This window comes from Aquarana catesbeiana, linkage group LG06, assembly GCF_042186555.1.
Source record: "Aquarana catesbeiana isolate 2022-GZ linkage group LG06, ASM4218655v1, whole genome shotgun sequence".
NCBI lineage: Eukaryota > Metazoa > Chordata > Amphibia > Anura > Ranidae > Aquarana > Aquarana catesbeiana.
Genome location: NC_133329.1, coordinates 35,424,474 through 35,447,821, shown reverse-complemented (window position 1 = coordinate 35,447,821; position 23,348 = coordinate 35,424,474). Strand labels below are relative to the sequence as shown.

Below are 23,348 nucleotides of genomic sequence, written 5' to 3'. Positions count from 1 at the left end.
CAAAGTGGGTAGTCAGAACAAGCCAGTGAATCAGGAAGCCAGAGATCAGCGTAGTTGGAGGCAGCAGACAGGATCAGGAACCAGAAGGGATGTCAGCCAGGCAAGTCTTCAACAGGAACACAGCAGAGAGTCTCCAGATATATTGACCAAGGCAAAGGGACAGAAGGAATGAACCAGGCAGTTTAAATAGCCAGAATGGGCTGGCTGTGGGCTGGGCTGATGAGCAGGAAATGATGACCAGGAGAGCCACTGTGGAACGAGGAGTGCTGGCAATTAGACATGTGCGATTCGTTTCGTATGAATCGAAAATTTGTACGAATTTCCTAAAATTCGTACATTCGTAAGGATCCGAAATATGAATTTTTATGCATACGAATTTTGTACGAAATACGAAATTTCGTTTACGAACTTCGGATAAATTTATCATAACAAACTTTCGTTATTGTTACGAAAAGTTAACAAAACTAAAAGTTAAAAACCCAGGAAGTCAGCACAGCACAGGGATGGTAGGAGCCCCTCATAATGATAAAATTATCATAACGAACTTTCGTTATTGTTACGAAAAGTTTACGAACCTACCGAACATTTTTATTTCGTACGAATCTGAATTGAATTTCGGACACGAATTCCAAATTAATTTTAATACGAAACAGAACGAAACAAAACAAATTTATTGACGGCGCACATGTCTACTGGCAATTAAACGACAGCTGAGCAACCTGAGCGCAGAGAAGGAAGGGCTGAGAGCCCAGCCCTGACAAGATAAAAATATAATATTTATTTAATAAAATCTTTTGTTAGTCTAAAATCACATAGTACACACTACCAGGCATGTCATACAAACAACAGAGCATCAGAAAGTGACGAAGAGTGATAGGATTGATGCGTTTCGCCCAAAGCGTCCTCTTCAGGATCCATTTTGTTTTCCAAACTTTCTAGCTAGTAGATAATACAGGCAATACATTATTCCAACATAGTATTACTATAAAGTATACATTTCATATGTTACAATGACAAAAAATGAAAAAAAGATTAAAACATTGTATAAACATAAAGACACCCAAAGGGAGAGTAGAGAAAAAAAAATTAAAACAAGGAAATCACTCCCAAGAGAGCATGCAGGATCCGCAATTTGGTGGGACAATGGAAAAGGAAAATAGAGTACAAACCCTGATGGGATACTCACCCAAGGTGAGAAGCAGGAGGAAAAGATGAAAAGATAAGTACCAAGCAAGTGATAATATCTGTTCAAATAAAAATGAAAAAAAAAATGTGTATATATAGTATATATAGATATAGCTACAGGACTATATATCTATTTTTTTGGGTTGCCTGTGTTTGACCTTTGGATCGTGGCTATTATCTGATCCCCTCTCTTTACCCCTGCCATCAGGTCTAAATTTGGTTACCTTCCTCTGCAAGGAGGATTCAATCTTTTTGGTAAGTTAGTTTAATGGTGCTTATGTGTACTAGTTGGGAGTTGGTTCCTTGTTTTATTTTATTTTTTTTCTCTTCCCTCCCTCTGGGTGTCCCTATATTGGTACAATGTTTTGATCTTTTTTCATTTTTTTGTAATTGGAACATATGAAATGTATAGTTTAATGTAATACTGTGTTAGAATAATATATTGCCTGTATTATCTACCAGTTAGAGAGTTTGGAAAGCTGAGTGGATCCTGAGGAAACCCGCTTTTGGGTGAAACTCGTTGATCCTACCCCTCTTTATCACTTTCTGATGCTCTGTTGTCTGTTTGACAAGCCTGTTAGACTGTACTATGTGCTCTTAGACTGTAACAAAAGATTTTAATCGTGTTCAATAAAAATTATATTTTTATTTTGTTCTTTGTGACTATATTAGTTGGGCAAGCTAAAAATCCCCCACTTCCCCTAATCTCTCCATCTGGGAGATATGGAGGTACTTTGTCTATTTGGGCTTGTCACTCCAGATTACAGTGTGCCAGAAACTGTGAGGTTTGTCAAGGTGTTGTCCGGAATATTGTAACCGGGCTTTTTGTGGCATTGGTGCAGTAAATGCTACTTTTGGGCAACGCGATCATGCAGCTTATTTTTGTTCAAGTATCGTCGTATTGTGCTCCTTGAAACATCCACACCATATTTTTCCAGAGCATCTTGTATTTCTACTTTGGTTACCTGTGGGGTTTTTCTTGTATCCCGAACAATTCTTTTGGCAGTTGTGGCTGCAATGTTTCTTGGTCTACCTAACCTTGGCTTCAAGAGATCCCTGAATTTTCCTCTTCTTAAATAGGAAGTAAACCCTGATGGGTTTTACTTCCTTTTCCTTTTACTTCCAAAGTAAAAGCATAATCTGCTAGTATGCATCGCATACTAGCACATTTTGTGACACCTATCTGCAAACAAAGCCCGTGCTGTCCCCGCTGGGGGCCGCATTAATGTTCGCCCATCTTCCTTTCAGGGCTGCGGACTCCGGCAATGTGACTGGCCGGAGTCGCGTGACGTGACGTCACTTAGGCGTACAGGAGCTTCCAGTTACGGCACTTGCTAGTGAAGAAACGGCACGGAGGGTCGTTTTCTTCACAGTGCATGCACCGATGACATCATCAGTGCAGTTCAAAGTAAATATCTCCTAAATGGCGCACGTTTAGGAGATAGTTACAGTACCTATAATTAAGCCTTATTCTAGGTCTACCTATAGGTACAACTTGAAAATGGAGGTTTACAACCCCTTTAATAAGTGATTGAATAGTACTGACTGGCATATTTAAGGTTTTGGCTATCTTTTTATATACTTTTCCATTTTTATAAAGTTACATTACCTTGTTACGCAGGTATTTTGAAAGTTCTTTTCTGCTCCTCATGGCTTAGTATCTAGCCTGGTCAGTGTATCCACATGAGAGCCAACACATTCATTGACTATTTATACACAAACACTATTTAAAAAGCCACAGATGTGGAAAATTAACCTTTAATTGCCATTTTAACCCGTGTGTGTCACTTTGTGTGTCTGTACCAAGGCCAAACATTCCAAGGGATGGAAACTTTTCATCAGGGCCCTTTGGGTGATTTCTGTTATCATTATGATTTAAAAAGGAGCCAAACAACTGTGATAATAAATGGCTTCATATGATCACTATCCATAGATAAAATTTGGCATGATCAGTTATACAGTGCCTTGAAAAAGTATTCACACACCTTGAAATTTTCCAAATTTTGCCATGTTGCAACCAAAAATGTAAATGTATTTCATTGGGATTTTGTGTGATAGACCAAAACAAAGTGGCTCATAATTGTAAAGTGTAAGGAAAATGATAAATGGTTTTCAAAATGTTTTACAAATAAATATGTGAAAAGTGTGGCATGCATTTGTATTCAGCCCCCTTTACTCTGATACCCCTAACTAAAATCTAGTGGAACCAATTGCCTTCAGACATCGCCTAATTTGTAAATAGAGTCCACCTGTGTGTAATGTAATCTCATTATAAATACAGCTCTTCCGTGAAGCCCTCAGAGGTTTGTTAGAGAAACTTAGTGAACAAACAGCATCATGAAGGCCAAGGAACACACCAGACAGGTCAGGGATAAAGTTGTGGAGAAGTTTAAAGCAGAGTTAGGTTATAAAAAATATCCCAAACTTTGAACATCTCACGGAGCACTGTTCAATCCATCATCCAAAAATGGAAAGAGTATGGCACAACTGCAAACCTACTAAGACATGGCCGTCCACCTAAACTGACAGGCCGGGCAAGGAGAGCATTCATCAGAGAAGCAGCCAAGAGGCCCATGGTAACTCTGGAGGAGCTGCAGAGATCCACAGTTCAGGTGGGAGAATCTGTTCACAGGACAACTATTAGTCGTGTTCTCCACAAATCTGGCCTTTATAGAAAAAGCCATCATTGAAAAAAAACATAAGAAGTCCTGTTTACAGTTTATGAGAAGCCATGTGGGGGACACAGCAAACATGTGGAAGAAGGTGCTCTGGTCAGATGAGACCAAAATGTAACTTTTTGGCCTAAAAGCAAAGTGTGGTGGAAAACAAACACTGCACATCACCCTGAACACACCATCCCCACCATGAAACATGGTGGTGGCAGCATCATGTTGTGGGGATTATTTTCTTCAGCAGGGACAGGGAAGCTGGTCAGAGTTGACGGGAAGATGGATGGAGCCAAAATACAGGGCAATCTTAGAAAATCTTTTAGAGTCTGCAAAAGACTTGAGACTGGGGTGGAGGTTCACCTTCCAGCAGGACAACGACCCTAAACATACAGCCAGAGCTACAATGGAATGGTTTACATCAAAGCATATTCATGTGTTAGAATGGCCCAGTCAAAGTCCAGACCTAAATCCAATTGAGAATCTGTGGCACTTAGACTTGAAAATTGCTGTTCACAGACGCTCTCCATCCAATCTGACAGAACTTGAGCTATTTTGCAAAGAAGAAAAAAAATTTCACTCTCTAGATGTGCAAAGCTCATAGAGACATCCCCAAAAAGACTTGCAGCTCTAATTGCAGAGAAAGGCGGTTCTACAAAGTATTGACTCAGGGGGGCGCCATACAAATGCACATATTAATAAAAAAAAAAAAATGAAAACCATTTATCATTTTCCTTCCACTTCACAATTATATGCCACTTTGTGTTGGCCTATCACATAAAATCCCAATAAAATACATTTAAGTTTTTGTAACATGACAAAATGTGGAAAATTTCAAGGGGTATGAATACTTTTTTAAGGCACTGTATTTTCAATAGCAATGCCAAAATGTGGGGATTTTTGCCAGGGGATGCAAACTTATATGCATGACCATTGCTAAGATTGCTAAAAAGGTGAATACTGGTTCTTATAGAAAGGTGTCAGAACACACTGTGTATTTCAGTTTATTGTGTAGGTACTGTAGCTGGGTAGCTGCATACTCATGCTGACCCGTGTCCACAGCCTACAATGGGCATGTGTGCATCAGAACTGGACCACAGGAGCAATGGAAGAAGGTGGTCTGGTCTGATGAATTCAAGAATGGTTTGAGGAACACAGCGAGTGTAAGTTGTTCGAGGTGGCCTCCTAATTCTTCAGATCTCAATCCAATTGAGCATCTGTGGGATGTGCTGAAAAAAGAAGTCCAATCCATGGAGTCCCTATCTCGCAACTTACAGAACTGGACCCTCTTGCTGCCAGAGCCCCACACATGTTTAAAAAATAATTTTAACCCTGAAGAATCCCTAAAACACCCAAACACGATATATTTTCTGAAAGTAGACACCATAGAGAATAACATATTGGTAGCTCCAATTTTTTTATGTTACATAATATTAGTGGAAAATTTCAGTACACTAAAGTTAATTTTAGGGCACAGAATTGCAACAAACTACCCAATGTTTTAAAAAAATATAAAAAATGAGGTTGCCCCCAACTAAATAGATACTCAACATATCAAGCCTTACAACTGAGCGTTCCCATGAAATAGTGACAAACCTACATTTTCTTTAGGCGACACTTTAAAAGCCTCTACAGGTTATCAGTTTAGAGTTACGCAGAAGCTCCAATGCTAAAATTATTGTTCTCACTCCAGCATGTGCGGCAATATGTAACATGTATATCACAACTGTTGACGTTCATATCTGTGTGTATGTATGGGTGGGTGGCCTCAAAATTTTTTTGTGTTTGGGTGTTATTTTTTTTTTTCCTTTTTTTATCACATAGGGGACAAAATTCCCCTATGTGATGATGTTTTTGTGACAGGTTCTCTTTAATAAGACACCAGGGGTCTTTAACACCCGTGATGTCTCATCTACCCTCCAGTGAATCTAATGCAGTGTAGATCACACTGCATTTGATTCTTCTGCCTTACAGGCCTGGGAACCTGACAAGGGGACCTGGAAGTGCCATTTTACATGTCGCATCCTGGTCAGTAAGAAGAAGGGGGGAGAGAGTGATTGCATGCCTGCTTGGCTACATCCCCTCTACCTGGTGACACCTGTTAGGTGCACGTGGGGGGGGCAGCCTTTACTGGGGAGAGGGGGTTGGAAGCGATCAGGTGGCTTCCCAGCTGCCAGCTGGGAACTCTTTTGAGCGCGATCAGTTCAGATGAATGGCGCTGAGCTGCACGTGCTCTGCAACGGTATGGTATTGCCTTCTTACCAACTGTCAAATGCTCTGTGAAGAGTGATCCAAATGCCAATTGCACGTTAAAGAGAAAAGCATGTGTGATCAAGCTCTTATTTATGTTTTTTTTTTCCAAATATATTTATTCATTTAATTCTTATTTTACATTTTTAACAGCCTGTTGTTTCACTGTTGAGGCAGAGAAAGGGACTGGGCACAAAATTATCCAACCTTTTCTCTGCACCCTCAGCTGTGCAGCAGATGAATGAACAGGAGGCGCTCTAAACAGAGACCTCTGTTCATTCAAAAACTGAAACATAGTGAACAACAATTTACTATGCTTCAGTGAAGAATGAACACAGGAGTGATCAGCACAGATTGCTCACTGTGTTCTTTTAGGAAAGAAAGGGGCTGTAAGCCTGACATTTTTACGAGCACCCCCCACCCCTCTCCATCCTGAAGCCAATGCACCTGTGCACCAGTGGCAGCTGCAGCTGTCAGGAGGGAAAGGAGAGAAAGGCAGCTCACAATGCTGCAGGGAAGGAGTACTGGGGGATCTGTACTGTTGGGGGCCCACCAGGATGGGGGGGTGGGGATGGGAGCGGAGGGCGGTGAGGAAGGATTTGTCTTTAGAGTTAGATCCCCCTGTGGCTTCCCAGCAGTAGTTGAAGCCAGGGGGAGGGGGAGGAGGGATGTTGGCTAGCTGTGCTGCAGGAAAATGATGCAGGGGGATCTTTACTGTGTGGGACAGAAGCACAGGAGGTATCAGAGTGGAGGGGATCCATTTTCAGAGCCCTATACCCTTGTGGCTCCCCTTCATGTGTGCAACCACCAATAAAACAGTACAGCTCGCTCACCTTCTTGTCAAGTGCCCCGTTAAGGAGGACCGATGGTACCCCTTTATCGGCAGCCCTGCCGCCAACATTGTGTTTAGTAAAAGGGTTAAATGATCTGGCATGGTACCAGATACTACAGCATGCTTTAAGAGGTCTAGGGGAGTTCATGCCTTGATGAGTTATGGTGGGTGGTCATAACGTTATGGCTGGTCGGTGTGGTTGTATTGTCATAGTAGGAGGCAAAGTAGGCAGTGATATGGAGATATTATGACATCTAAAAGGTATTCTGTGGAGGTCATGCTTACAAATGGAATACTAACCATAGGTAGAGATGGAATACTAACCATAGGTAGAGATGGAATACTAACCAGAGGTAGAGATGGAATACTAACCAGAGGTAGAGATGGAATACTAACCAGTAGGGATGAGCCGAACACCCACCCTGTTCGGTTGGCAGCAGTACATGCGAACAGGCAAAAAATTTGTTCGAACACGCGAACACCGTTAAAGTCTATGGGACACGAACATGAATAATCAAAAGTGCTAATTTTAAAGGCTTATATGTAAGTTATTGTCATAAAAAGTATTTGGGGACTTGGGTCCTGCCCCAGGGGACATGGATCAATGCAAAAAAAAAATTTAAAAATGGCCATTTTTTCCTGAAGGGCCTGGTATGGAATTTGGGGGGACCCCCACGCAATTTTTTTTTTTATTTTGGTTCGGGGTTCCCCTTAATATTCATACTAGATCCAAAAGGGCCTGGTAATGGACTGTGGGGGAATCCCATGCCGTTTTTTTCAATGACTTTTATGTGTATTTCCGGGGCCGACAATTCATTATTAGCCGCAAGTATTTTTAAAAGACTTTTTTTTCCTTTAGAAATGTCATTTTGCTCTTGGACTGTTATAAACATGGGAAACATGTGCCCCTTTACAGGCATACTATAGACACCCCCCAGGTACGAAATATAAGGGATTATTTCACTTTTATTGTTTCACTTTAAGCATTATTAAAATCACTGCTCCTGAAAAAACGGCCGTTTTTAAAACTTTTTTTTGCATTGATACATGTCCCCTAGGGCAGGACCCGGGTCTCCAAAAACTTTTTATGACAATAACTTGCATATTAACCTTTAAAATTAGCACTTTTTATTTCACCCATAGGCTTTTAAAGGGTGTTCCACGGCTTTCGAATTTTCCGCAAACTCCCCAAATTGTTCACTATTCCTTGAACGGGCGAACAGCCAATGTTCGAGTCAAACTCATGTTCGATCCGAACATAAAGCTCATCCCTACTAACCATAGGTAGAAAACATTAACATACAGACAAGCAGGCAAAATGGTAAAGGATGTGGTAGTAATGATGAGGATGATGATGATATGAAATATAATTCTTCTGTGTTATCTGTTTCTTCACAGCTTTCACTTAAACAGGAAGGCGAGATGGCCTCTTGCAGTCGCAAAGCACATAAACGCAATATAAATGGTGGTGAGTATACCAGTAACTCTGATCACACTCATTCTGGTCAGGACAATACCAATAAAGACATTTTGGATTCTTTTAATCAGTCAGAGTTGGAAGTGGGTCTAATTCTTTTCCACAATTTGTACTACATTCCAGTTGAGCACCTTAATTTAAGGATTCCTACCCATAATTTAGGAAACATTGTGAGCCAATTTTCATCTGCTTGGGAATCAATCAATACCCAACTCTATGAATGACACTCCCGACACTGAAGTAACATACATTCTAACAAAGCAAGTTCTTTAGTTTTGTTTGTCAAACTTCTTGCATTTGACAACACAACCTGAAACTGAAACTGAAAAGTCAGTCCAGTTATTTCAAACTTGTCCTTCCTACACCAACAAAATAGTCTTGGTAAAGTCTACAATTTTATCATACCTATGGGAAAACTGATCTACGCTGTCAACCTTGAAAACAAGTCAATAAATGTTTCCCTCTTTCAGAATTGATTGTATCATCTTCCACCAACTCTGAATTCAAAATGAATAAGCCAGTCTGCCTCATTGAGAACAGGATAAATAATGGAAGAGCACAGCTTGTGGTGAACCCCGAGTCCATCAACATCCTTTCCAAGATCCACCAACCAGTGGTGGTGGTGTCCATTGTTGGCAGGTATCGGACAGGAAAGTCTTACCTGATGAACAGGTTGGCTGGAGCTCAGAAAGGTGAGTGGTCATCTTTTAAGTGGTTTCTAAAATTCCAATGACATTAGATTTGGAAACAAATTTGAATGTCTCCAGCCCAATTAAAATATCAGTGTTATTTTACATCGTTTGGATTCACAAAAGATTTTATCTTCCTTTCCTTGACTGACAGTGCCACCAGGTTCTACTGTTGTAAGTGGCTTATCTGCTTTTTGGCCCCACAGTTTAATCAGGCAGCCCTGTTAGAAGCCTCCCAAACAATGCTGCACAATATTACATAGATTGCTCCTCGGTACTATACACAGTTTGGAGCATGATTCATATTTTCATTAGTTGTTTTGGTATTGCTGGCTCAGAAACTCAGAATTTTCGAAGGTACCAGAACTTTTCCAAAATTTGGTCAAAACACAACTGATTCACGTTTCAGAGGTTCATTCATCTCCAGTTATTAGAAAGAGTTGAAGCTACAATGCCGTGTTTATAGTTTTCCATGTTTCCTCTTCACAGGCTTCAGTCTGGGTTCTACTATTCAGGCTCAGACCCAAGGAATCTGGATGTGGTGTGTCCCTCACCCTAATTATGAGGATCGTGTTTTGGTTCTCTTGGACACAGAAGGTCTGGGGGATGTAGAGAAGGTGAGAACTTTAAGATATGACTTATAAGGATTATTAAACTGATTAACAATTATTATGGCTAACTATTGCCCGAATCTCCTTTTTAGGATCTTTTGCATTTTTCATATTGACCATGGATCTTTCAACTTTCAGGGTTTATAAAGATATTATTTTGTATAGCTATATATTGCTTTTCTTTCTCTTTTGCCTGTCTATTCATCCTTCACTAAAACTATTTACATGACCTTTTTACAGTATGTACAGTCAGTGTGTTTATGAGCTATTTGCCCATTTTTATTTAAAAGAAAATTGAATAAAATTGAATGAACAGGAAAAAAGTTGCCCACATCGGGGTTTTCCACATTACACAATGCTTTTAGCCTCCTGGTTGGTTTGATGCTTTAACCGCTTCAGCCCCTGAAGATTTGGCTGCTCAATGACCGGGCCATTTTTTGCAATACGGCACTGAGTCGCTTTAACTGACAATTGCGCGGTCGTGCGATGTTGTATCCAAACAAAATTGACATCCTTTTTTTTACACAAATAGAGCTTTCTTTTGGTGGTATTTGGGACTAACTAGGAGAGATGACAATTCGTGGTTTCTACTTTGTAGAAACAAACGCTCTGTCATTTCTCCTCTGACAGTATGGGGATTTGTGTGTTTACACACACAAACCAGCATGCTGCCGCTCATGCACGTGGCAATCGCGCCTGTTGGCCATGCCCGCCGGCCACGCACATCGGTTCTCCACTGTGCAGGGGGCACGCGGGCCTCTGGTGTCTTTCCTGGGCAAAGCTGCATATGTACGGGATTTCACCCAGGAGAGCCAATCTGCCACAGTATATCTTCGTGAGGCGGTCGGGAACGGGATACAGATTCATACTTGGCCTGGTTGGTTCAGACAGTCAGCACTTGTCCATTTACACACTCACACTGCTAGTGCAGCTGTTTTCTTTTGATTCAGACCAAAGTAGAACTTTTTCCAAACTTAACCTGCTTGGTGAACACACAAACTAAATGGGGTGTTCACCTAGCAGGCTGAACCTCCGCCTGCAGCGGGAAGTGATGCACTTAGCAGTGGTATTAAAACCGCTGCTAAATGTGACTGCTTCCTGCCTAGACTGGTTGTTAGTAGTGATGAGTCAAACACACTTAGGTTCAGGGCTCCATGAACATTACTGATGTTTGGGTGACAAATCTGAACCCTCATTGATGTCAATGGGAGCCAGATGTTAAAAAAAAAAATAGTTCTGCCTGTTGCAAGGGACTGTCAAACAAAAGGCATGGGGGCTGGGCACTGCCCTGGGGGATATATATATATATATATATATATATATTATTATTATTATTATTATTATACAATATTTATATAGCGCCAACAGTTTACGTAGCGCTTTACAACTTGAGGGTAGACAGTACAAATACAATACAATTTGATACAGTAGGAATCAGAGGGCCCTGCTCACTTAGAGCTTACAATCTAAGAGGGAAGGTTAAGAGATACAAGAGGTAATAGCTGTGGGTGATGTGCTGATTGAGAAGATAAATGTACAGTTGTTAGGTGGGGGCCAGATAGGCTTCTCTGAAGAGATGAGTTTTCAGGGATCGTCTGAAAGTGGATAAGGTAGGAGAAAATCGGACGGATTGGGGAAGAGCATTCCAGAGGATGGGGGAGGCTCTGGAGAAGTCCTGAAGGCGAGCATGGGATGAGGTGACAAGGGAGTTTGAGAGCAGGAGGTCTTGGGAGGAGCGAAGAGAACGATTAGGTTGGTATTTTGTGACTAGGTTAGAGATGTAGCTAGGGGCCAGGTTGTGGATGGCTTTGTAAGTTATAGTTAGTATCTTGAATTTAATTCGGTGACTGAGTGGCAGCCAATGGAGGGATTGGCAGAGGGGTGTAGCAGACGCTGAGCGGTTTGTGTGGTGGATGAGCCTGGCCGCAGCGTTCATGATGGACTGAAGTGGGGATAGCCTATTTAGAGGTAAACCAATGAGGAGGGAGTTGCAGTAGTCAAGGCGGGAGATGACCAGGGAGTGGATTAGAAGCTTTGTGGTGTCATTGGTTAGGAAGGGGCGTATCTTGGAGATGTTGCGAAGACAGAGGCGGCAAGCTTTGGATAGTGATAGAATGTGGGGTCGAAAGGTTAGTTCAGAGTCCAGGATTACACCTAGGACCTTGGCGTGGGGAGATGGGTTGATAGTTGAGCCGTTGATCTTGACAGGGAGATCAGGGGAAGTGGCACCTGAGGGAGGAAATATCATGAGCTCGGTTTTGGATAGGTTGAGTTTGAGAAAGTGATGTGACATCCAGGCTGATATGTCTGCTAATAAGTTGGTAATGCGTGAGGAGACAGATGGAGAGAGCTGGGGGGTGGAGAGATAGATTTGGGTGTCATCAGCGTAGAGATGACGTATATATATATTTTATTTTAAAAATCCTTTTCGGTAGTGATTTTACTAATGCTTAAAGGGAAGCATGATTAAGCTACAGATGTAGCGAAACATGTCGGGGGCGTGGCCGAGCGGAGAATAATTACTATACACTAGGTGACAGGAGCAAGCGATCTGTGCGGTTAGCCTAACAGGGGAGACGGAGGATCCGGTGGACAAACGAGCGAGGAGGGGGTGAGAGAATCATCTGACACGCCAGTTGTTACAGGGTCCGCCGTGACCGCATACCCCCCAGGGAGGCTTGTCCAGATCGCTGTGTTGATATTTCAGTGTGCTGATTGCCGTGGAGTTGTGCTGTGCTTTTATATTTTTATACAATGTGAGTGTATCTTTTGAAGTGTCATTTGAAGTGTGTGTCATTAAAAGTTGTTACGTTATCACACTATTGGGAGTTTTCTCATTCTTATATGGAGGAAATCTCTGGATGGAATAAACCTAACCCCTGCTGGTAGCCTGGATACTCCTATGCTTGTTAGCCTCATACGAGAGTGGAGGCAGAGAGAGCTGGTGAGAGACTGTCTATTGGGAGAGGGAGCACGGAACACAGAGGTGTGGTGGAAGGTTCCATTTAATATCAAGAAACACTGAGGATTTGCTGTGGCACAGTTGTTGTGTTTTATTGAACCACTATCACGGACTTTTTTTACACATTTGTGTGTATTCATCATAGACTTTATGCATTAGTCACTTTTATTAATGTATATGGTGTTATTATTTTATTATTTGAAGAAGGAGTCACACATTTAATTTGTTATCATCAACACTTAGTCACTTTAGGTATTGTATTTATTTAATGCATTTATTTGATTTATTTATGCATATATAATTTTTTTTCATTTTTTGATTTTTTTTGCACCTGAAATAATGTGCTCATTAGATTAGTTAGTTTTTTTGCACTGGATATAGTGTCAACACATGTGTGTTTAGGATAGCGCCACAATTTTTGATTCTTCACGTGGGTGTGATACACCATTAGCACGTCACAAGATTTGAAAATACATGTTATATGGTTTATATTTACTAAGTGGCAGCTGTAGGTATAGTTTACCAACTGAAGATAGTCATCATCTAGGTTGTTGTTCCGAGGCGCAGTGGTGGTCTACTGGGTATAGGGTGGCTATTATACTTAGAGGTACCGCACATTAATATATATATATATATATATATATATATATATATATATATATATATATATATATATATATTTTATTTTAAAAATCCTTTTCGGTAGTGATTTTACTAATGCTTAAAGGGAATTTTAATTTTCTTTTCAAAATTTCTTAAATACAATGCCAAGGGGATGCCCTGTCCATACCTGTGAAGTGGTGTATTTGTGTAATATATAAAAATGTAATTTACAAAAACAAAAAGTGGGATTAAATTGCCGGCAGTATGACAACAGCTTCTTCAGTTTGTTTGTAAACCGAGCAGCCAGAGGATCCCTTCACCTATTCCACTCCCTCTTTCTAGATGAGGGTCTAGTGTAGATGTTAATGGGGGACCCACACAAAAAAAAACATGAGGTCCTTTCAAATCCTTTTTTTTTGTTTCACAAGGTTTTATTGGGTGAAAATGAAAATACAATACAGTGCAATAAAAGAATAAAAAAATGAAAGTGTTTACACTAACAGTTGAGATGAGTTACATTTTACAGTAGGATGAATTGTCAGTGTGGTTGAGAACAGATCTATTAGTCTAAGTAAATATTTAACAAATATTTCCCCATTTTAATTCGGCTGAGATAATTATTAAATTGAAAATATTCCTTTTGGGTGATGAGGGAAACCAGGGAAAAAGGGATAAAATAAATGGGTATACACAATTAAAGAGAGAGGGGGGGTTGTATAAATGTAGGACCAGGACTCTTATTGTAATAGTTTTCCCCAACACTCCTATGCACTTTGTTTTTTAAAGAAGAAAAAAATAAAAAATTAAAATTTAGTTATTGCTTGATGATTATTTTATAGGTCTGAGAGTTTTTGAAATCTATCCAGTTTTGCCATGTTGCTGAAAATGTAGTTATTTTCTCCTGAGAAATACTTATGAGTTCCTCTATTTTTTCTATACTGTTTATCCTCCTGAACCATTCAGCTTTTGATGGAATGGCGTTTGAGCGCCAGTGGTAGGGGATACAATGTCGCGCTGCATTAATCATGTACATAGATAGGGATTTTAAGTATTGTTTTCTGGAAAAGAAGATAAAGTGTAGGAGGTATTGTGCTGGGTTAAAACTTACATTTTCTGAAGTGATTAAGGTAATGGTTTCATGTACTAATTTCCAGAAGTTTTGAATTAACGGGCATTACCACCATATATGTAGCCTCGAGCCTTCCTCTTGTTTGCATCTCCAACATCTATCAGATATTAGGGGGGAGAATTTATGTAGAGTGGTAGGAGTTCTGTACCATCTAGTACTGATTTTGAAGCCACACTCTTGAGTGGCCACATTTAGAGATCCTTTATGTGTGTTCATGTACATTTTTTCCCATTTTTTTTCCGTTAAGTTAATATCCAGTTCTCTTTCCCAGTTTTGGCATGACATGCTGGAGAAGTCCGTCGTTCCCTCAAAAAGTGAGTTGTAAAGGGTTGAAGTGATATGTCTGTGAGGGTTTTTTTTTTGTACATAAGTCTTCTAATGTTGTAAGGGGTTTTGTCCAGGATTGGGCCGATTCGTTTCTGGTCAGAAAGTGTCTAATTTGTATAAAGTTCCATTGTGGGAGTATGAATGGTTCTATGTTTTTGTTTATATCTTCCCTAGAGAAAAGTTTTCCTTTCTTAAAGAAGTGTTTGGTCTGAATTTCATTGTGTGGCCAGCAATGTGTTAAAAAGTTTTTCTCTAGACCCGTGGGGAAAATCTGGATTGTTTCTCAGTGGTGTGAGGGGACTCATCCAGGGAGATGTGTTGTTAATTTTGAAGGTGCTATGAAAGATTCCTAGTGTGGGACCCATGAGAGGGTGTGATTTAACAGATTTTGAATGGTGTTTCGGATGAATCCATGGTAGAGACTTTAACTCTTGTGGGAACTGTATTTGTTCTAATGAAACCCAGTCTTTAACTGTTTGATGAATGTTCCAGTCTACAATTCGTGTTAAAAGAGCTGCCTGATGATATTTCCTTAGGTCAGGGAGCGCTATACCTCCTTTATTATTGGGCATGTTTAATCTTGTATATTTGATTCTAGGTGGTTTGCCTCTCCAGATAAAGGTAGAACATGCTTTGCGAAAAGAGGCAAAGAATGATAAAGGCAATCTAATGGGGATTGTTTGCATTACGTATAGGAATCGGGGTAAAATTGTCATCTTGATTAAGGAAGCTCTCCCAAACCAAGATACGTTTAAAGAATTCCACCCTTTTAAATCTTCATGTGTTTCTTTTAGTATGGGCGTGAAATTTAGTTTAAAAAGATCAGTTAGATTTGAGGGGATTTCAATTCCTAGGTATGTTATACTTTGTTTGGCCCAAGTGAATGGGAAGTGTATTTTACATAATTCAACTACATTAGTAGGTAATGTAATGTTAAGAGCGTTGGACTTTGAGTGATTGATTTTTAGATTTGATAGTAGGTTGAAATGTTCCAGGTCTTGAAGAAGGTTGGGTAATGAAATATGGGGTTCTGAGAGGAAGAGAAGCATGTCATCGGCAAACGCTGCAATTTTATATGTATTATTTTGGATCTCTATCCTCTTAATGTCCTGGTTAGCTCTGATTCTGTTTAGTATAGTTCTAATGTTAGAACAAATAGTAGTGAGGATAAGGGGCAGCCCTGTCTAGTGCCATTTCGTATGTTGAAGGCGTTCGACAGGTGGCCATTGATGCGTACTCGTGCTGTTGGGTTAGAGTATAGTGCTTTGATATATGATCTCATTTGTGATATGCACTTCATTCTCTGCACTTCAGCGATTGCACGAAGCAAACGAATACAGCAATCTGCACTGGAAAGCAGCTAACAGACTGCAGGTGACCCTGTCTCTCTATTAAGCTCTCCTTCCACTCTGTAACATGCACTCTCTACCACTGCTTCTGATCCTCTCCTCTCTCCTCAAACTCTCTTACCTTCACCCCCCCTCTCCACCCACCTGCTTATACATATCACCCTGCCTTCTGTCTTCCCCCTACTACTGCTCCTACCAACTCTCGCTCATTCTACATCCATACACTGATAAAACCTCCAGTACTCTGAGACATGCCCCTTCACATAAATCACAGTCCCACATTACCTCCCTCACCCTCCTGCTTCTCCTAATCTCTGGTGACATATCCCCAAACCCTGGGCCACCATCATCTGTCTTTGTCCAACGCTCCCATCCCCCTACACCCTCTGGCAGGAGCCGCAACCCACAGAACTTGGTCTCTATTCCTCTTTCCAAAACCAGCCCCCCCTTTTCCTGTGCCCTGTGGAATGCACGTTCTGTCTGCAACAAACTCACCGCCCTCCACGACCTCTTCATCACAAATTCCTTTAACCTACTTGCCATTACTGAAACCTGGCTTCACGAATCGGATACTATTTCTCCTGCTTCCCTCTCCCATGGGGGCCTTCTCTGGACTCACTCCCCCAGACCAAGTGGACGGAAGGGAGGTGGAGTGGGAATCCTTCTAGCCCCATGCAGCACCTATCAGGTTCTTCACCCACCTCCCTCTCTGACACTCTCCTCTTTTGAGGCACACTGCATTCGTCTTTTCTCTCCCATTTCTCTAAGAATTGCTGTCATCTACCGGCCCCCTGGACCGGTATCAGCCTTGCTTGATGACTTCTCTGCCTGGCTACCCTACTTTCTCTCTTCTGAAATCCCCACAATTATTCTTGGGGACTTCAACATCCCTGTCAACACTAACACTACTATTACTTCTAAACTTCTCAGTCTAACCTCATCGCTTGACCTGAAGCAATGGATACAGGTTCCTACCCACTCCAATGGCAACACCCTTGACCTTGCCTTCTCCTATCTGTGCACTCCGTGCAAACTTTCCAACAATCCACTCCCACTCTCTGATCACCACCTTATTAGTTTTGCTCTCTCCTTGTCTTCCACCTCTTCTCCCTCCAACCGCCTAACAGTTACACGCAGAAACCTTCGCCACCTCAACCCTTCTCTTCTCTACTCTGCTACTGATCACCTCTATGACAAAATCTCCCCCCTGTCCTGCCCCAACCTAGCTACTTTCATCTACAACAGCTCACTGTCTTCCTCCCTAGACAAGCTGGCCCCCCTCACTACACGCAGAATTAGGCCCCGACTGCTACAACCCTGGCAAACAGATGACACCAGAAGTCTCAGAAAACGTAGCCGCGCTCTTGAGCGCCTGTGGCATAAGACTTATGCCGCGTACACACGAGCGGACATTACGGCGGACTTTGCCCGGCGGACTTTTCGACGTACTTTCCGACGGACTTTGTGAATGAACGGACTTGCCTACACACAATCCACCAAAGTCCGTCGAATTCGTACGTGATGACGTACGACCGGACTAAAACAAGGAAGTTCATAGCCAGTAGCCAATAGCTGCCCTAGCGTGGCTTTTTGTCCGTCGAACTAGCATACAGACGGCGGACTTTTCGACCGGACTCGATTTCAACGGATAAATTTAAAACAAGTTTTAAATCTAATTCCGTCAAACTTTTGAGAAAACAAAGTCCGCTGGAGCCCACACACATCGAATTGTCCGACGAAATCCAGTCCGCCGGGCAAAGTCCGCCATAATGTCCGCTCGTGTGTACGCGGCATAAGACCCAGGAAGACTTCACACAATATAAATCTGCCCTCCTAAAATACTACTCCTGCCTTCACACTGCCAAACAGACCTACTTTATCACACTCATCAACACCTTCTCATCCAGTCCATGTCAACTCTTCTCTACCTTCAACACTCTACTTTGTCCTCCACTGCCTCCACCCACCAACTCACTCACTGCCCAGGAGATTGCCAATCACTTCAAAACTAAGATTGATACAATTCATGAGGAGATCGCCAATGCGCAAAAACCTCCCCCATGCAACACCCCATATCCACAGATACAATCATTACTTCCCTCATTCAACCCTGCTACTACTACTGAGGTTGCTAAACTTTTATCTAGCACTCATCTAACCACTTGCCCCCTGGATCCTGTTCCCTTGCAAATGCTACGCTCACCCTCTGACTCGATTCTATGCTCTCTAACTCACATTTTCAACCTCTCCCTCTCTTGTGGTATCTTCCCAAACTCTCTAAAACATGCACTAGTCACCCCCATACTAAAAAAGCCCTCACTGGATCCCACCAATCTCAACAACTTACGTCCCATCTCCTTACTCTCCTTCTCCTCCAAACTTCTTGAAAGACTGGTCTACAACCGACTAAGCGACCATCTGACCATGAATAAACTTCTTGATCCCCTTCAGTCCGGTTTTCGCCCTCAACACTCCACGGAAACTGCTCTTCTTAAACTCTCAAATGACCTACTAATGGCTAAAGCCAATGGACACTATTCTGTACTACTTCTCCTGGATCTCTCTGCTGCCTTTGACACAGTGGACCACCCCCTCCTCCTCAAAAAACTCCACTCCTTTGGTCTCCGTGACTGTACTCTTCGCTGGTTCTCATCCTACCTATCCCACCGCTCCTTCAGTGTCACCTACAACTCTACTTCCTCCTCTCCTCTTCCTTTTTCCGTTGGGGTCCCCCAAGGTTCTGTTCTCGGACCTCTCCTTTTCTCAATCTACACCACCTCCTTGGGTCAGTTGATTGCCTCCCACAGCTTTAAATATCATCTCTACGCTGATGACACCCAAATCTATCTCTCCACCCCCCAGCTCTCTACATCTGTCTCCTCACGCATTACCGACTTACTAGCAGACATATCAGCCTGGATGTCACATCACTTTCTCAAACTCAACCTATCCAAAACCGAGCTCATGATATTTCCTCCCTCAGGTGCCACTTCCCCTGATCTCCCTGTCAAGATCAACGGCTCAACTATCAACCCATCTCCCCACGCCAAGGTCCTAGGTGTAATCCTGGACTCTGAACTAACCTTTCGACCCCACATTCTATCACTATCCAAAGCTTGCCGCCTCTGTCTTCGCAACATCTCCAAGATACGCCCCTTCCTAACCAATGACACCACAAAGCTTCTAATCCACTCCCTGGTCATCTCCCGCCTTGACTACTGCAACTCCCTCCTCATTGGTTTACCTCTAAATAGGCTATCCCCACTTCAGTCCATCATGAACGCTGCGGCCAGGCTCATCCACCACACAAACCGCTCAGCGTCTGCTACACCCCTCTGCCAATCCCTCCATTGGCTGCCACTCAGTCATCGAATTAAATGCAAGATACTAACTATAACTTACAAAGCCATCCACAACCTGGCCCCTAGCTACATCTCTAACCTAGTCACAAAATACCAACCTAATCGTTCTCTTCGCTCCTCCCAAGACCTCCTGCTCTCAAACTCCCTTGTCACCTCATCCCATGCTCACCTTCAGGACTTCTCCAGAGCCTCCCCCATCCTCTGGAATGCTCTACCCCAATCCGTCCGATTTTCTCCTACTTTATCCACTTTCAGACGATCCCTGAAAACTCATCTCTTCAGAGAAGCCTATCTGGCCCCCACCTAACAACTGTACATTTATCTTCTCAATCAGCACATCACCCACAGTTATTACCTCTTGTATCTCTTGACCTTCCCTCTTAGATTGTAAGCTCTAAGGAGCAGGGCCCTCTGATTCCTACTGTATCAAATTGTATTGTATTTGTACTGTCTACCCTCAAGTTGTAAAGCGCTACGTAAACTGTTGGCGCTATATAAATACTGTATAATAATAATAATAATAATAATCTCATTTGAGGTAGACTACCTATGTGTTTTAAAACTGCATCTATGAAGTCCCAGGCCACTCTGTCGAATGCCTTCTCGGCATCCAGGGAGAGAAAGAACCCATGTTTCTTTTTGGATGTTAGCCAATGGCTTATGTTTAGTGCTTTGATTGTGTTATCACGTCCCTCTCTTCCTGGGATGAAACCCACTTGGTCTAGTGCTATAAGGGAAGTAAACAATGGTAGAACTCCATAGCCAATATTTTAGCATATATCTTCACATCAACGTTTATTAAAGAGATTGGTCTGTAGTTGGTAACCTGAGTTGTATCCTTGCCTTCTTTAGGTATCACAGTGATGTGGGCTTCTAATAGTTGTTTTGGGGGGTGTTGTTCAGAGTGTAGTGATTGAAAGGTTTTCAAGAATCTTGGCATCAGTATGTCGGTAAATGTCTTGTAGTATTGTAAGGGTAGACAATCTGGACCTGGGGCTTTACTTATTTTCATCTCTTTTATTGCTTTGTCAAATTCTGAGCCTGAGATGGGGGCTTCAAGTTCTTGGTCTGCGTTTTTTGATATTTGAGGTGGGCTGTATTTTTCTAGGAATTCTTGGATGAGTTTTGCACTTTTGTCTGAATTATGGGGGCATTTGTGATTGGTAGGAAAATTATATAGATTTTGGTAGTAGATTTCGAACTGTTTAGCAATCTCCTCATTTGAAGAATGTGGTTTACCTTGATTATCTCTTATTTGATGTATAGTAGAGGCTATTTTCTTAGTCTAAACTGCTTTTGCTAGCAGTTTTCCACTCTTATTTCCCTGTTCATAATATATCTTATGCCTCAGTATATAATGTCTTTTGGTTTTCATGGTTAGTTCTTCCGATAGGAGTGTTCTCGCTTTTGTTAATTCTTCCAATGTTGAGAGTGCAACAGTTCTTTTGTGTGTAATTTCTAATTTGTGAATTTGTTCTATCAGTGATCTTATTTTGGATTATTGTTCTTTCTTCATTTTAGCTAACTTTTTAATGACACATTTGTGTGCCTCCCATTGTGTAAGTAATGAGGTCTCATCATCTTCGTTACGTAAAAAGTAATCTTTCAGTGTATTATTAAGCTCTAATATGTCTATAGGGTCTTTCAATATGGCGGTATTGAGTCTCCATGTTTTAGTTATAGTGTTTTTTTTTGGGAAAGTCAATGTCATGGTAAGCATACGACTTCCCAGGCCAATGGCTAGGAGCGTTTCTCTCATATAATCCCAGGCCACCCTGTCGAACGCCTTCTCGGAGTCTAGTGACAGAAAGAAGCCTTGTGTTTTAGTTGATGCAAGCCAATGGTGTAGGTTAAGGGTACGAGTCGTGTTGTCCCTGGCTTCTCGTCCAGGAACAAATCCCACCTGGTCTGGGGAAATGAGTTCTGGAATAAGGGGCATCAATAGATTAGCTAGGACTTTTGCATACATTTTTATATCTACATTTAGTAGGGAGATTGGTCTATAATTTGTCACTAGAGACGGGTCTTTGTCTTCTTTAGGAACTACGGTAATATGCGCTCTAAGCATCTCATTCGGTCGGGAATGAGAATCTGAAAAACTATTGAGGGTCGTCAAGAGTCTGGGGAACAAACTGTCCGAGAAGGATTTGTAATATTGAAGGGTAAAGCCATCGGGACCCGGGCTTTTCCCAACCTTCATTTGTTTTACAACTATTTCTATTTCCGTGGTGGATATTTCACTTTCTAGGGCTAAGGCTTGTTGAGGCTTCATGGGAGAGGGGCTGAAGGAGGCAAGAAAGTCTTTAATTAGATTTGCGCGTAATTCGGGTGTAGTTTGGGAAATATGATCAGTCTGTAAGTTATAAAGCTTGGAATAATATCTCTCAAATTCTTTGGCAATGTCCTCATTCTTGACCAGGAGATCTCCCCTGTTGTTGCACAAAGAGTGAATCTTGGAGGAAGATTTAGCATCTTGAACTGAGCAGGCCAACAGACGGCCACACTTGTTGCCATGTTCATAAAAGATCCTCTGGCCAAGAATGTAACGTATTTTCGTGCGTTTATCCAGCTCCTCCAACAGGAGAGAACGGGATCGTATTAAGTCCTGAAGTGTAGCTTGGGTCTGTTTGTGGGTTGTTTCCAGAATTTTAATCGATTGGATAAGGGAATTGATGGTCTCTTGCTGTAATTTTTTGAATTTTGATGCTAGGGCCATAAATTCACACTTATGTGCCTCCCATAGAGAAATTGGAGATACTTCTGGACTTGTGTTTTCCTGGAAGTATTGACGGATGGGCGTGCAAATGTGTTCTATTGTAGGGATATCTTTAAGTAGGGATGGGTTCAGACGCCAGATTTTCGACTTAGTTTCTACTTCCGGGAAGGCGAGAGTTACCGTGATCGGATGATGGTCTGATAAGAACATAGGTTCTATTGTTGCTTCTTTCAGGTATGATAGATCTGCCTGGGAGAGGAAGAAGTAGTCTATCCTCGAGTACTTTTGATGTGGGGCCAAGTAAAAAGTATAATCCTTTACCGAAGGTGACATAGTCCGCCATGTGTCATGTAAAGTCAGGTGTTGTAAGTTTAGCTTGATCTGTCTTAGTGCTTTGTATGTTAGGTTGGAGGAACCCGTGGAAGAGTCTAGCAGGGGATTCAAGGGTATGTTGAAGTCTCCCCCCCATAGGACCAATCCCCTCTGAAAGGCTGCTAGTTGGTCACATACTTTTTGAAAGAAGGGGACCTGATGGTCGTTTGGACTGTAAATATTAGCTAACATCAATGGTTTTGAGGCGTAAGTACCCTTAAGAAAAATGAACCTACCCTCGGGGTCAATAAGGGAGTCTGTAATGAGGAAGTTAGCATGTCTGGAAATTAGTATAGAGACACCTTTGGTCTTGGCTTCAGCATTAGTGGCATGAAATACCTGGCGATAAATGTGATTTGACAATTTGGGTACGGCGTCCGATTGAAAATGGGTCTCTTGTAGAAATATAAAATGAGCTCTGTGTTTAGACAGAGAAGAGAGGACTTACGATCTTTTTTCAGGCAGGTTCAGACCCTTTACATTCAAAGAGATGCACTTCAGTGACAGGGGAGCACTGATAACCTTGCTATGCTGCATCATTGCAAGCAGACAGGAGAATCTAGTCAACTTACTAGCAGAGGACGAGATAGGCCTCACCTAGTCTTAAAATTCTTTCCCCCTCAGGCGCGAGGACGAGGGCGGAGCCAACCCAGAGAAAAAGGGGGGGTAAGACAAGAGGGGTATCTCAGTGTATGAGGGTAGAGAGGACTAAGAGGGACAGAAAAGGCGGTGGGGGTGGAAGGGAAGGGATAAAACGACAGGTGGGGAGAAGCAGAAAGAAGAGAAATAGAGGAATAGATATATCAAACCAGAGATGG

The 23,348-nt window shown here is 41.9% G+C and overlaps 1 protein-coding gene across 1 annotated transcript in view; it reads left to right on the top strand.

Annotated features, from left to right (window-relative positions):
* The window catches only part of LOC141147942 (guanylate-binding protein 6-like), a 58,422-nt gene that overhangs the window by 13,958 nt on the left and 21,116 nt on the right, over window positions 1–23,348 (top strand). Inside the window, exons 2-4 of the mRNA XM_073635102.1 lie at window positions 8,332–8,401; window positions 8,881–9,102; window positions 9,589–9,716. Of these exons, the coding sequence (XP_073491203.1) occupies window positions 8,356–8,401; window positions 8,881–9,102; window positions 9,589–9,716 (396 nt within the window). The 5' untranslated portion in view covers window positions 8,332–8,355. The remainder of the gene's footprint in view (window positions 1–8,331; window positions 8,402–8,880; window positions 9,103–9,588; window positions 9,717–23,348) is intronic.